General features: G+C 40.4%; 1 protein-coding gene across 3 annotated transcripts in view; it reads left to right on the forward strand.

The window, feature by feature from the left end:
- Positions 1–12,571, forward strand: part of SCAF11 (SR-related CTD associated factor 11) — a 51,064-nt gene extending 38,493 nt beyond the window's left edge. For 2 of the 3 annotated variants that reach the window (XM_071423551.1, XM_071423553.1), the window contains exons 11-15: positions 1,291–3,783; positions 5,775–6,118; positions 8,543–8,761; positions 9,204–9,323; positions 9,695–12,571. In XM_071423551.1, the coding sequence (XP_071279652.1) occupies positions 1,291–3,783; positions 5,775–6,118; positions 8,543–8,761; positions 9,204–9,323; positions 9,695–9,823 (3,305 nt within the window). In that variant the 3' untranslated portion in view covers positions 9,824–12,571. The remainder of the gene's footprint in view (positions 1–1,290; positions 3,784–5,774; positions 6,119–8,542; positions 8,762–9,203; positions 9,324–9,694) is intronic. The other variant, XM_071423552.1, reaches the window with a different exon arrangement.
- The last annotated feature ends 2,761 nt before the right edge of the window (positions 12,572–15,332 follow it).

Here is a 15,332-nt window from a genome sequence, read left to right on the forward strand (position 1 = left end):
TTTTTTTATGTTCAGGCAAATTATTGTGTTTGCAAGGAAGGTCAGAGGATGTGATTGTAGTCCTGTGCTCTTTTAAAAGCTAGCAAGGTGGTTATGGAATTAATTCTCTTGAAATTATTGATTGCATTTAATACAGTGATAGGTTTTTTTGGTTCTGCTAACAAAGTAGTAAGTGGTAGAAAGGCTTTTTTGCAGTTACTTAGTTTTCTTATTCCAGTCTTACTTTTCTAAAATATGTTTGTGAATACATTAGCCAAATTTTTGCCATAGCAGAAGCATGGGAAATAATGTGCAGAGTTAAAATCACGTGTTTGTGATGTGAGAGATTTATTGCAAAATCTGTAGCAATTAATCTTTCTTAGTTTGCACTGTTCGTGTATGAAATTGAAGCCATGAAAGAATGCATTTTAGCACCACATCCTTGATGCTTCCTGAAATCTACACAAAGTGTGAAACAAATTAATGGACATCCCAAGAAATTAATTTAGTTCTGAAGTATTACATTCAAGTATATTTTCTTAATTATCATTAATCTTTAATTCCTGAGCTGTCCACCAGAAGCTTTCATAGCTGACAGTGCAGTGAACTCTTAGCTTCCCTACCAATACTATTGTTGAATGGTAGATGGCATGAAATAAATTAGTGCAGTATCAACACAAGAGCTGAGCTGCTTGCTAGGTGCCTTAGTCATTCTTTGGAGAGCTTTTGTTTTTTTAATGCACTGTAGGTGCTGCTGGCACCTTGGGTGTCTTGTGGCAGAGTTTAAGTTCAGTTTGCCCTATAACTGGTGAATAAGTTTGCACTGTCATTGCTGTATCTGATCAACTGCTGCAGATGTGATCATCCACTGATGGCCACTGGAAGATGTCCCTTTCTCTAGTACTGTGCTTCATGTCAACAAGCCTGTGTTACAGTGACAGGAACTGCTATATGCTAACACTAGTGTGTGGTTAATTCATTACTTTTCTAACAGCTTAAATGCTGGCTATCTTTGAGCAGCCGTTTCAATAACAGTTTCACTGTGCATGCTATCACTGTCCATGTAGCCATGCCAGCACTGCTTCTAAACTGTGTGTTCAGATGTCTGATGTGTCACTCTACCTTGTTTCTGCTCTTTAAAACAACCAGTTTTCATTTAAAAAAGGAAAAAAGCTGTGCCAGTATTACATACTAAGTCTTAAATTGTATTATTTGGGGATATCTGTTATGCTGCAGAAGGCCCTTTTATGTTCTTAAATATGTTCAGATAAATGGTTATTATCAAATCTTAATGTCTTCTGTTTTTATTAGAATCTTTAGGCAAAGGATATGCTGTTGCATGTACCCAAGAAGGAGAAGAGAAAAAGGAAGCTTCTGGTTCATCTGGTACTAGAGGAAGTAGGAGGAAATCAGTTGCTACTACTCCTACAAGAAGGTCTGCACGAAACAGCAAAAACGAGGCTCTGACTCAGTCTCGGAGCTCCCCTCGATCAAGCAGTTCTGCTTGCAGTGCCCCTGAGAGCAATAACCCATCTCTGAATAAAACTCATTCAGAAGCAGAGAATGCTCCTCCAAAACGCAAGTCTAAAAGAGCAATTAAACAACAAACACCTGCAGTTAAAAAGAAACTGAGACGTTCTGCACGTTCTGAAAAATCACCCTGTGGCTCAGTGGAAGATGATGACATTGCTGAGCCTGAAGCAGTCTTAACTTTAGATAAGGACCACCAGTCAGATAATGAAAGCAATAATGCAAGCCTCCCACAGAAGAATAATGTAGAAACAGAATCTGCTAATGGATTGGAAAGCTGTAGTGAGCATGCAGAAATTGAGGAAACTACAGGAGAATGTGACAGAGATGAAGACACTTCAGGCAATGCAGATGTTAGTTTTTCTCTCCAAGAACTCCCAATACTAACTTTAGGAAATGAAAGTCAGGAATTTAAAGTAAAAGATGTTACTGAAAAAAATGCAGATCTTGAGAGTCAGGGCAATTGTGAAAATACTCTTGAAGAAGTGGAAACAGTAGCTAGTCCCAAAGATGATGTATGTGACCATGCAACTTCTGAAAAAGTAGATCAGACATCATGTAGTCCTCAAAAAGAATTAATGGAGAACACAGAAACTTTGACAAAAGTAGATCAACCCATAGCTAGTCCAGAAAATGAATTGTTGGAACATTTGGAACCTCTGGGAAAAGATCAGCCATTGGAGAGCCCTGGAAGTGAATTGCCTGAGCATCCTGAAGCCATGAAAACAAATAATTCTGAGACTGAACTAAAACCAGACTGTGCAAATACAAAACCTGTTCAAGATGAAGAACCAGCTGCATTAATACACAGTATTTCTATGGACAGTACCTCAGAACAGCCCTCAAAAGAGAACACCATTTCAGAAAGTGAAGAGGATGGAACTTCAGAGTGTCCACCAGTAAATGCTGAACATAAACATTTTGGTGAAGATAATAATGAAATGATACCAATGGACTGTGACTCGTTTTGCAGTGACCAGAATGAACTTAAGATTGAGCAGTTAGTACCACCTGAGAGTACAGAGCAAGGAGAAGTGAACTCCTTACAGTGTGACATGGGAAACTCTCTATCAGGTTCTGATGAAAAAGATGAAACTGTTCCTCAAGCAAGAGAGTCCCAGCCAGAGGTCAAAAACGAGAAAAAGGCTCGAACTAGAAGATCTAGATTTCACTCTCCATCGACAACTTGGTCTCCTTCTGGGAGAGAGGGAAGGAAATCTCAATCACCGTCCCCTAAAAGGGAGACAACTGGAGACAGGAGCTCACGATCACCCAAGAAGGTAGTTCTGAAAGAAGGAAGGAGATCCTTATCTTGTTCTCCAAAGAGAGACACACTCAGAGATGAGAAAAAACCACCATCTCGATCTCCCAAAAGGGAAACTGTCAGGGACAGCAGGAGATCATCTTCTCGATCACGAATTAAGGATTCATCTCCAAGGCGAAAATCTAGGTCTCGAAGCAGTGATAGAGATAATCAAAGAAGAGATCGTGACAGAGAAAGAAGAAATAGGAGGTGGTCTAGGTCACGGTCACGCTCTAGATCAAGATCGCGATCTAGGACTAGAAATAAAGGTTCTTCATTCACTAGAAATGAGAGGGAAAGTCATTCACCTCGATGGAAAGACAGATGGACAAATGACAGCTGGAGAAGTCCCAGAGGAAATGATCGATACAGGAGAAATGATCAAGAGAAACAGAATGAAAATCTTAAAAAAGAGAAGGACAGTAATACAGAAAAAAGCAACGATGATCAGTGTTCTTCAGATAAGCAGAGGAATGATTGTCCAGACTGGGTAATGGAGAGGATAAACTCTGTTCCTGAAGCCAGGAACAGAGAGAGAGAGAAACCACATTGGGAAGAGAGCAGGCATGATAATGCAGGACAGTCTTGGAATAAAAACTTTGGTTCAGGTTGGATTCCGAATCGAGGGAGAGGTCAGCGTGGCCGAGGTGGCCGTGGCCGAAGTGGTTTTATGTATGGAGACCAGAGTGAAAGTCACTGGCAAAACAGAAAACCTGTCTCAGGGAACTCAGATGGTTCTGGGAACGAAGCTTCGAGGTTCACGGAACAGCAGCCATGCAAGCGTAAGAATGAACAAGAGTTTTCATTCGATACACCTGCTGACAGGTCTGGGTGGACATCTGCATCCAGCTGGGCTGTGAGGAAGACTTTACCTGCTGATGTGCAGAATTATTATTCAAGAAGGGGACGCAATTCATCAAGCCCACAGTCTGGATGGGGAATGAGACAAGAAGAGGAGACACCTGAACAAGGTATTAATGGTTTTGATGCATAATAGCTTAGGCACAGATGCAATAGCTGAGCAAAATCCTGTCATATTGTCCTGTGATCTGATCTGCTGATAAGTTCTTTAAAAATTTTTTTTGGGTGAATCCATACTCTTTTTGCAATATGGAGGGGTAAAGGTGGAATGTGGTGATTTCTTGTGTTTTGATGGCTTCTTGGTTTTGTGTGAAGCCCAAGTTTGGGTTTAAGGACTGCATCTGAAGAGTGCTGCTGAAGTAAATTGATTTGGCTGAAGAGAAAGCATATCTTCATAGTTACTTTTAGCATCTGCAAAAGTTTAAAAAGGCTAATTTGTTTCAAAAATACGTGAATTTGCCTGTGCAATCCCACATAGCAGATTTTAGAGATGACCAAGCAGCATATTGATGTTTATCTTGCTCCTAGGTAAGTATAGTCCTGTTTAAATGCTTTTAAAAATCTAGGGTAATTTATAAATACAAAACCAGTGCTTTTACGGTATTTCAGTTTTAAAATTCCTCCAAAATGTTAATATAAGTCTAAATCAGTTTTGGAGGGGTTTTTATATCTAAAAGACAACTGCCCTGACAGAAATAAACTTTTTGGTAGAAAGTAAGTTAACTGAACTGTGGATGAGATTGATTCTGAGTAGTTAAGAAGTCATCCACAGATTACTAATGCCCTGATTAATAATCTTTAAAGATAGATGTGGATTGACTTCAAGAACTATGAAATCCATTTCTGAAGACACTGAAGACTTGCACTCTTGCACTCTCTCCTTGTTTTGCCTTTCATTTTTATGCATTTTCATCCCTTATGCAAGCAGTTTTCTCCCTCTTGTGAGAGATAACTGCATCAGTGCTTTCCTAGTTTTGAGGCAACATTGTCACCCTTCTATCTGCTGCAGGGAAAACGTACCAAACCTGTAACTGAAAGCATTTTGTGATTCAGAGACTTTTTAATGTAGTTCAGGAGCAGTCATGCTGTTATTCACTTTTAGAAGCTGAGAATAGTACAACAATCTCTGATAACTGGATAAAACAGGCTAGGTTGCCATCATGACATGGTCCTCCAGGGCAACCTGCTTTTGCTGACCCTGCTTGAGCAGGGAGGCTGAAGCAGAGAGTCTCAGTAGGTCCCTTCCAACCTCAGTGATTCTGTTATCCCATTATCTTTACAAATGAGGATTTGGGCTGACATGTAAGGCCTTAGATTGCAATCCCTGTGAATTAGATGACAGAGTTCCTCAAGGAAGGGATTCTAAGGAAGGACATCTTAATTGCAGCATATCAATCATTTGTCCAAACTAAGTTATTGACTGCTGGAAGTCTTGGTGCTTGTGTCTAGATTTTAACTTTTTGGCTTCTGTTGAAGAGAAGATGGGATATCAAAGTAATTAATTTAAGAAGTGCTACCTGCTACCCGAAGAGGTTATTTTTACTTCTGGGTTTTACTTGTTGTACCATGAAGGGGTTTTTGAACAACTCTTTCTGAATATGAATATGTGTTAAATGGTTTGAGGATGACTTATTGCTCAGTGTGAGAAATCCCAGCAGAGTATTTCTATAATTACCAGAAGTGTACAGTGAGCTTGTGTCAATCAGCAGCAGAGACTTGCTGATGTGGTAATCTGTGACTAACCTTCTGCAATTGCAGAAGGCAAATTTACTGGGTAAATTATGTTGTCTTCCTGCTCTTTGAAAAATTGCAGTTTCGTTGTGATGAAATAATTTATTGGATTTGTTATGGGAACAAGTATAGAAAACAAATTCAAAATGCAGGCTTTCATAGTAACCTACATTTTTTAAACTTTGAAAGTAGCATTTGGTTTCATGGCATGTGTGGTGGTTAGTGCTGTGCAATATCTTGAAAATACTCAGATCATAGAAAGATTTTGATTATCCATCCCTAATTAAGAGTTTACACACCTGGCTCCCATTTTGCTTTATGAAGTACAGAATTTCTACTTGATATACTGTCTATTTTTTTGTTTTGGCAGATCCAAACCTCAAAGACCAAGGCAACCAGCAAAATGATGGTTCTCAGTTACCAATAAATATGATGCAACAACAAATGAATGTAATGCCACAAGTGAATGCACAGCACCAACCTGTGAATATCTTCCCGTATCCAGTGGGTGTCCATCCTCCCTTGATGAATATGCAACGAAATCCTTTCAACATCCACCCTCCAATGGCCATGCACCTCCCTCCTGGAGTGCCTCTCATACAGGTAGCTGCTCCCACAAATATTTCTCAGGGATTACCTCCGCCTCCACCTCCACCCCCACCATCTCAACAAGTCAACTACATTGCATCACAGCAAGATGGAAAACAATTGCAGGTATGCTTTATCAGAAGCCATGGCAAGAACAGTGGTGAAATAATACCAGTTAAGGATTCTTTATCTTGAATACCATACATTTATACTTGCAGTTTCTTTTTCTCTTGCCTGTTTTCTTCCACTCTGCACCAAATTTGAAGTGGAAGCCTCCGTGAGCATATGGGTTGTAGCTTTTAAAAAATAACAACATACAGCATCATAACCAGGTTTCTGTGGTAATGAAACACTGAAAAATTTCATCAGTGTTGTCCATTATCTTTTTTATCTTAGAAGTGACCTGCTTCCAAAACTAAATCTTCCCCTTTCAAACCTGATTTTTAAGCATTTTAGGAAATGCTTGAATACCATTTCAGCAGCATGTAGGAAGTGATCTAAACTTCTGTGTTGCAGTTCTCATCCCATGGGGGGTCTATCAAGAGAGGAAAATTGCCAAGTACTACATGGCACCCATTTCTTCCACACTTCCATTCTCCAGCTGTCACCATCTCAGTGGCTTCCCCACACACATATTTTTTATTCTGTTTAATCTTTTGAGCTTTTTAATTAATAATTTCTGAGATCTCTTCGGTGCTATTTACTTCTACCTTCTTACCCGATTTTCCTGGTTTTGCATGCCCTGTTTGAGACCTAACTCCCACTTTATTTCCAGTTTCAAAAAGACTCGGCCATGCTTAGGGCAGGTCAGACCATCTTTTTATGACTCTCAAGATATCTTTAAAACAACTCTTATGTATGTGAGCTCCTCCTGTAGCTGGCTGTTTATATTAAGAGCTTTTGTATCAAGGAAAAGAATATGAACAACTTGGAGGAGAACCCATGGCCCTGCAAGAAGACGTAATACTGCATTTATGATAAGGGCTCTTCAGGAGTTGACTGGGGTTTGTGCTTTTCTTTTGCTGCTGCCTGTTTTAACCTAAACCACTTTTCCCTACATTCCAGGTTGAAAAAGTGAGCAAATGATTTCTAACCCTCTGTTTTCATGCATCACCTGTAAAGATCTGAAGTGAACTGTAAATGGCCTACATTATTCTCTCTTTTCACTGCTGTCATCTGTTTACAGTAATTACAACAAGGAGAGTTGTGTGCTGTGGGAAATACTGAGTGGGGTTACAGGCCATATGAAATAACTTAATACACTGCAAAGTAAACCAGCAAGGTACTGCTGGAACTAAAATGCTGGTAGATTGCTTGTTGATTTAATTAATGCCTCCTGTCTTAATTAAAATATTTTCACAATTGGAAATCTAGTAGATTTAACCTCCAAAAATGTAAGTAGTCAGCACATAGGCTTCAAACCTCTGAAATGAGTATCTAGTGCAGCAATAAATAAATTCCAGTAAAGATTGTGTATTGCTGCAAAATGCAGCTTTACCTGTTGTAAAGCCCATGTTACACTTGTTGCTCTTACCTGCTTTTGTGGACTGGTGTCCAAGAACCTGAATGCTCTTGCAGCTGCTGCTGCTTTTTCTTTGAACTTTCATTCAACAACCCCTCAGTGATAGCACAGTAGAAATGACTGAATACTGCAGGACACCACCTGTCTCTCCTGTTGAAAGGAAAATGAAGACAGCACACTGGTGAGCGTTAGCATGCTGACTATAACAGCTCCATTTCTATGTCCTTTCCAAAGAGCTCAGATTCCTGTTTCATTATTTTCCATATGGATAAATGCAGATGTGTAAAGAGTAATGGTGATGACCTGCAAAAAAGCAGCGTTTAGTGTAGCCTGCCAGAAACATGTCAGGAGGATGTTCTTGGCTTTTGCTAAAAATGGCCTCTATCTGAAGTCTGAGAGCTACTTAATTTCTCAGTTCCAAAGTATGTACAGTGCCTTTTGGTGATGTTTGGAAATGGCCAGAAAATGGCTTTTCCTGAAAAACAGATCCTTCAGCTAGTGTTTCATCTCTTGCCTATGTATTTATATTTGCAAGTTCAAGCTGATAACAAACATGAAAATAGGTGTTTTCAAAGCAGCATCAGTATGATGCAGGAATGCAAGTGTGGCTTTGGGTGATACCTTTTGCAGGTGTGTTTAGGTGCTGATTTTTTTTAGAAAATGTCTATTTATCACAGCCTTATTTTGTCAATCAGGTTGATTCTGCAGCCATAAACTTCCTTCCCCTTGTTCTAACACCCTCTGTGCCTGTTTGCAGGGTATTTTATTACTGGGATCAGAGCTAGAAAATGGCAGCCATTGTGGTGACGTGGAAGATGCTTTACTTTCCAAGCTTTTCTTTTTGTTTTTTTCTTTGAGTCAATCGGATGTAATGTGTGTACCTTCCATAATAATGGGCAGTGTGGAAGTTAGGTAATGAACCAAAGCATGCAGTATTTGTGCTCATTCTAGAGCAGCTGAGACTCCTAGAAAGGCACATTGCCATATACAAGAATGGTGTATTAACTACTGATAACTTTTTAAAACAGGGTATTCCAAATGCTTCTCATGTAAGTAACAGCATGAGTGCTCCAGCTTTGCCTGCTCCAGCAGCAGTCCTGGGAAACGTGGGAACAGTTCAGGGACCAAATTCGGGTAATGCAACGTCATCAGGTCACGTGAAGAGCTCTAATGCAGCTGTAAAACTGGGAGAAAACAAAGCAAGTGTAACAGTGGAAGCCAGTGCAGATAGCTCGAAGAAGGACCAGGCAAGTTCAAAGTTCAGCATATATTTTATATACACTGTTTTTATATTTACATTAGAACACATAAAATTTAATTTTTATATAAATGCATTTTGATGTACTAAAAAATAGCAAGTTATGACAGAAACCCCTCAGTGTAATATACTCCATACCATCATGTATGTAATATTTTTGTGGCTGTCACAGGACACAGATTAGCCTCTGACTCTTTTTAATGTAATCTTCTTTAAATCAGCACTATTATAAATATCACCTGAATTGCTATGGGAAAACATTCTGTGCTTAGCAGAGCACAGGCAGCTCCCATGAGAGCTGAAATGTGTGTGTGGGGGGGGGGTGGTTTTCTAATCTTCTGTAGCAACCTTTTTCCTGTAAAGTTTTAACTTGGGATTGATAAGGATACATAGGCAGTGAAATATAACACTCAAGTTTGTTTTCTCTTCAGAAATTGTTAATTCAAGAAAAAGCAGCACAAGAGGTCAAGCTGGCGATCAAACCTTTCTACCAAAACAAAGATATCACCAAGGAGGAATACAAAGAAATTGTGCGGAAAGCTGTAGATAAAGTAAGTGGGTCCAGTAATCCAAGCTGCACACATTTCACCTTGGGGCAGGCTTTGGGGTGGGTTTCTCATTTTTCTGGGAACAGCTCATTGGTGCTGGAAAGGGGGAAGAAGGAGAAGCAAAAATACTTTTCTTCTTTCTCCATCCACAAGAGCTTTCTTTGGCTTCTCAGAACAGAACCTGGTTATTGTGTGGAAGAATTGAATGGGAATTCAGAAGTATTTAGGGAGCAATTGGAAAGTATCAGGAGTTTTAAAATAATGTTTTGCCTGGGATGGAAGAATCAGAAGTGTCGGGAAATAAATTAATAATGTGGGACTGTGGCAAATCAATGGAAATGTTTCAAACGTTTTTGTTCTTTAAACTGTTGCAGGTTTGTCATAGCAAAAGTGGAGAAGTTAATTCTGCAAAAGTGGCAAATCTAGTGAAAGCATATGTAGACAAATACAAGCATTCACGGAAGAAAAATCCTGAAGAGGCAGTCTCCTGTGAAAGGAAATAGAATATGCTTTCATTTTTTAGTTTTATTCTATCTGCAAAGTGCAATTTCAATGTGAACTGTTAACTGAAAATTGTACATGACAGTGATTTGAATTTGGTTTTGATAAAATTATTTTTCAAGGTAGAGTATGATGTTTTGTTCTAAAGAAATATAGATCTGCAGGGCAACTTCTTTATTCCTTTTTAAAAACAGATTTCTAAAAAGAATAAAGGTGTAAAGAAGAATCATTAGGAATGTACGGTTGTGTGGATACTTAGATGTACAGCATTTTGACTTGAATAAGAGAGTGCATTAACTTAGAAACTTTGAGTACGTTGGGTTTGGAACAGGTATGTACAGTACATGTGATCAGTCAGATTAAAGTAAAATTTTTCTTTTGATTGCTCCCTAATTATAGCAAAGAGAAAATAATTAATTGCCTTGACAAATATTTCTAGTGTTAACTGGACAGGCTGAATGCAGGGGTCACAATGTGTATATTAAAAAAGCACATAGAGTTGTCTGAACACAACTGTTCAGATTTCAAAAAGAAAAGTCATAAACAGTAAAATGTGGTGCCCAAAAGCATGGGTGCTGCACAGCTGTTGTAACACCAAATAAAAATTATGCTGCTTGGTATTGTTTGTGATGTTTTTTAATTTGTTTCAAGATAGTGGGATAACTTGAATAATTTTTATGTTTTGAAAGCCCTCAGTCACCACACGCTGAGAACCTCAGTTTAGGTTATGCCCTTAGGCTAGCAGGAAATTAGTGTACCAAAGCTAGATGTTCAGAAACAGAAAAGTTTCTTCTTCAAGTAAAATCAAGAAAGCTGGAATTTATTGTTAGGTTTCCAGTTGACCAGAGACTGCCATTTGTGCCAGTCTCAGCTGCATGATACTTTTCTCCATTAATTAGGGACTGTGGCATGAATCACCAGACTGGTATTGGTGAGCCCATGCCATTGGAAGCCAAGTGTCTTCCTGCTTCCCTGAGCACTGGAGACAAGTTATTAGAGGTACCACAAGCATTCTAAAAACAGCTGTCAGGTCACTGGATGTGCCTGGGGAAAGCTTAGAACTCAGGTAAAAGCAGTTTTACTGAGGCAGCAGCAGGGAGGGTTGCTGGAATACTGCAATCACCATGTGCTCCTTAACAAAAGAACAGCTTGAGATCCTTCTCCAAGGAGCCTTACTCCGATTTGTTCCCTTACTCTTACACAGTGCTGTTAAAATCTTGTCACTAACCCTCCAGTCCTGTTGTGCCATAACAGCCTTTGGTGTTGGATCACCCTGGCTTCCATCCAGCCCAAAGCCTCCTGGCCCAGAAGCAGGAACAAAACATTTTAACAGAAAGTATCAGTTGACATTTCTGAGGAATTATCTCTTTGTAGCCAGTAGTTCCCAAATTACCTGTTTTTGGCAGAAAACAGTCTCACCTTTTAAGTAGCTTTTGCAGAAGCCTAAGGATGACATAAGGGATATCCACCCGTGTACACATGTGTGGCGTAGAGACAGAGGTGTAAAAGCATGATGTTTGTCACAACAGTTGATTGCTTGGTTTTAACTGTAACTTTCTGCAGACTTAATGAAGCATTTGACTGTCTATATTTATTTTTGTGTGCCTAAATACAAATGCTATGTAAATTAGAAACAGATATAATACATTTTCTACAGTCAAGTCAGGTTTTAGGCTTTTCAGTATACTCAGTTTTACACTATGATAGCAATTTGTAAGATCTCTTGAATTATTTTAAGCTAAAATTGGTTAGCACTTTTTGAAAAATGTAGCAAATTGCTATGTGTATCCTGGTTTATCACGCCATGCGTACTTTAATACATTTTCCTTCTCTGAATTTTTGGATTTTAATCACTTTTATATCTTTTTCTAGTCTATACAGTTGAGCCTTGCTATAAAGCTCCTTTCAGGAGTCAAATATTTCAAGGGGTTTTTTTCCTCTTTCAGAAGAGAGGTGGAAATTGGGGGAGGTGGAAGAAACAAGGGAGGATTTGAACTGGGAGAAGGGAGGGGTGATTGGTTTCTTGTTTTGCAGCTCCTGGGTGGAAGAGAAGATGTCACTGGCTTCCACGTTGTTGGGGCAGTGACTATAGTGATGCTCCACTGTATTTCAAAACCTAATGAAGAATACCAAATAGAGTAGCATGTGATCAGTAACTTTATATTTTACAATTAAATACTTCAGAATTTATCAGAAAATATGCAGTTTGTTACAATTTCTATGTTGAATTAAAGAAATACATTGCCTTAATCTGTAGACTCTGCTCCTGTTTCTGCTGAAAAGCAGCGAGGTCTCTGCTGGTCTCTGCGTGAGAAGGGGAGTTCGGCAACCTCGGAGTCCTGGTTGTGTTCCAGTAGGATGAAAGGTGTAATTCTATTTATTGAAACACCTTCTACTGAAAACCTCCCAACATGCACCAGCTGAGAGCAGAGGTGGGGAGCTGAGCGCCCTTGCTGCCTCTGGAGTAGTGGTGATTCCCTCAATCCAAACTACCTTGTGGGAAACAATTACAAAAGTGTACCTTCTGTGAACTTATGCAAATCAAAAGGGTTTCCCTTGCACCCCTTTCCCGTTCTCACTGTGCATGCTGCTTGAATGTCTCATCCTAAAGATATACCTTATGAGCACGGTGGCTGTCCAAAGTCCACAGTACTGTGTATGTAGGCTGGAGTGCTGTCTACTGAAAAAAAATACTCTAAAATTTAGTTTTGTGTAGTGTTTAACAGTTTCTAATAAATTCTTTTCTCTCAGCTGGCAGTGTTTGGTTTTAAATGACTCTGGCTCAAGTGGTGTGGTTTGGAAAGCAAGGTAACTCCTGTTCCTTCTGTGCACATGCATTTATCTTGCTCTGTGTTGCCTGGGCACCCCCTCCTTTACATCTCATTTGTTTTAAGTTAGCCTTCACCCAGCCTTGCCCATCTGCAGGTGCTCCAAGCTAGAAAAAAACAAGTGCAGGTGGAAAGAGCCCATTCACCCGGGACTCGAACAACATGGAGGGGTTCAGGGCAGGAGTGGAATACTGCTGCAGTTAGCAAACAGGGCAGCAGTCAAACCCTGGCCATGCCCTACCCACAGGTGCCACCGAACCAGGGAGCAGTTTCACTGAAATACCCTCAGGGGATTTTAATGCAGGAGAGCTGCCCTGCCTTGGGAACGGAATTCCAGGCATCCCTTTGCTTCCAAGAGTTACCTCCACTGCACCCTCATGAGGTAGCTCCGTAGGTAAAGTTGGCACGTGTGTGAGAGCTACAGTTCAGGAGCTATGCTGGCAACATTTTTCATTATTACTACACCTTACAATATTCACATTGATCAATACTTGATAAATAGTAGAGGTGACAGTAAAGACAATAAAGTGCATCACCAAATTTCAGTAATTGAAGAGTACTAATTATTACTAATGTACTAATAGTACTAATGGAATAGTAATAGTAATTATTACTAATGGAGTATCTATGATTTTTTTTTTAAAGTTTTTAATCACGAGGTTGGTAAGAACCACTAAGAGCACAAGTAACTACTTGTATAGAAGGAGATGAAGCTCTGGAAAAGCACAGGCTGGGATCTGGAACTTGACTTAAACTTGACGATTCCAATGTCACTCACAACTCCCAGACTCACCCACCAACAAAAAGCTCAACCTGATTTTCATCTGCACTGTGCAGTAAGTACAGGGGCTGACAGCAATAAAGTCAATGCCCATTACACATGGTAAACCTGCAAACCCAGAGTGTAATCCAACACAAACTACTGCAGGAGCCAAACACATGAGATTTTGGCAGCAGGTTGTCATATGATTAGTCCTAAAGTTTGAAGAAATTTAAAACCCACTGAGTATTATAAGGAGTATCAATCAAAAATAGCCAGGCATAACTCATGGAAGTCAGAATTCACTGTAAATTTCAGAGCCCTTTACCAAAACTCAGGGATTTTGAAGACTAGGAATGTAGCTTACACATGGTCTTGCATCAAGGCCTGAACCTGGAATCACAGGGCTTTTCCTAGAGGACTATCTAAACCAACATTTCTAATAACAGTGGAGCAACACTTGGTACAGGGGCAACAAGTGCAGGCACTGCAGTTACGTGGGTCTGGGCGAGGGATTCCATCTTTGGTGCACTGTGGGTCAACTACGAGTTTAGTTGTAGGTCAGTTGCCTCAAACTTCACAGGAGCCCACTGAGGCCAGCAGGAAAACTGGAATGAGGGTGCAAGCCTGTGTCCTCTCCAAAGGTCAGGACAACCAGACATTGGTGTAAAAGAAAACTTTACAGTTTGCCAGGACAGCAACTTTCCTGTGGACATGCAGGCTCAAAAGCCCCAAAGAACAAAACCTACATATCCACTCAGATTGTAGTTTGCAGGAAATCCACCTTAGACCAGTTGTCCAACAGCCACCCAACATCACAGCACAAGACAGCCTTTACCATGGTTCACCTTTATGAGATTTTTGTTACTCTAATATTGCATTTCTATTCACGTGCAGTAAATCAGCTTTTTTCAAAGGTATGGGCTCAGATTTATTCCTGGTTATCTTACCACAGACAGGGAGAAGCCAAGATCCAAGTGATGATTCTGATACAAACAGGTGAAAACCAGCGGGCTTCTAAAACCAAGATGGCTTTGAAGTAGTGATAGTTTAAGAAGATACTGCCATCCCACCACAAACAAACTGGTGATAACTTTACTCATTACAGTCAGCTTTGAATTGTCTGCCACTTGAAAATGATTCATGAATTCAAACCCCTCTGTGAAATCCCTCACATTAATTCCCTTAGGGGAACCACTGTGCTAGTTTTGCATTAATTGATATTTGGTGAGGAGGGAAGAAATTAATGAACCAAACCAGCTCCAGGCAGCTGCTCTGGCCCTGCAGAGCTGCAGCCCACGTGCTGCAGGTGCAGCCTCTGCCACACAGGACACTGAGCAACCTTTTGGCTCCCTCAGCTCCTGCCCCTGCCACACTCTGCAGCCTGCACACACATCCCCTGATCCAGCAAGCCAAGGGACATCAGCCATGGAGCTCTCTGCACCCACTCATGCAAGGAATGTCCAACAGCCCAGTAACTACCTGGTAGAAAAGGCAGAGGAGGGAGGAAACACAATGGGACGAGTACGTGTGTCCGCAGCTGTTGCACGTCAGCAGATCCTGGGCCATGATGGGAACTGAACTCACACCTCACTACACGCTCACGGCTTCTCCCTCCAGGTTACTCCCCTTTGAAACTAGCAAGAAAAAATGAGAACAGTGGATTTTTAGTAGTAACAAAATGGTTCAAATCCAGGAAGTGCTTTGCCCCAAACTGTAGGCAGGCAAGCAGTAATGAACAGCCCTGTCTGTGCAGTTCTGCCCTGCCATCGTGCTCTATACAGGGAACAGCAGGATCTGCATCATCCAGCACAGCTGAGCATAAAGGAATGGAAATAAAGGGCTGATCTAGAGGTGATCAACTGCAGCACATTTCCTCCTTCCAAGCAAGGGTGCTGCAACAGCTTTCAGTGGAGTTAGACC

Source organism: Agelaius tricolor, unplaced genomic scaffold, assembly GCF_023055355.1.
Source record: "Agelaius tricolor isolate 1412-34295 unplaced genomic scaffold, bAgeTri1.0.p SCAF_3, whole genome shotgun sequence".
NCBI classification, from domain to species: Eukaryota; Metazoa; Chordata; class Aves; order Passeriformes; family Icteridae; genus Agelaius; species Agelaius tricolor.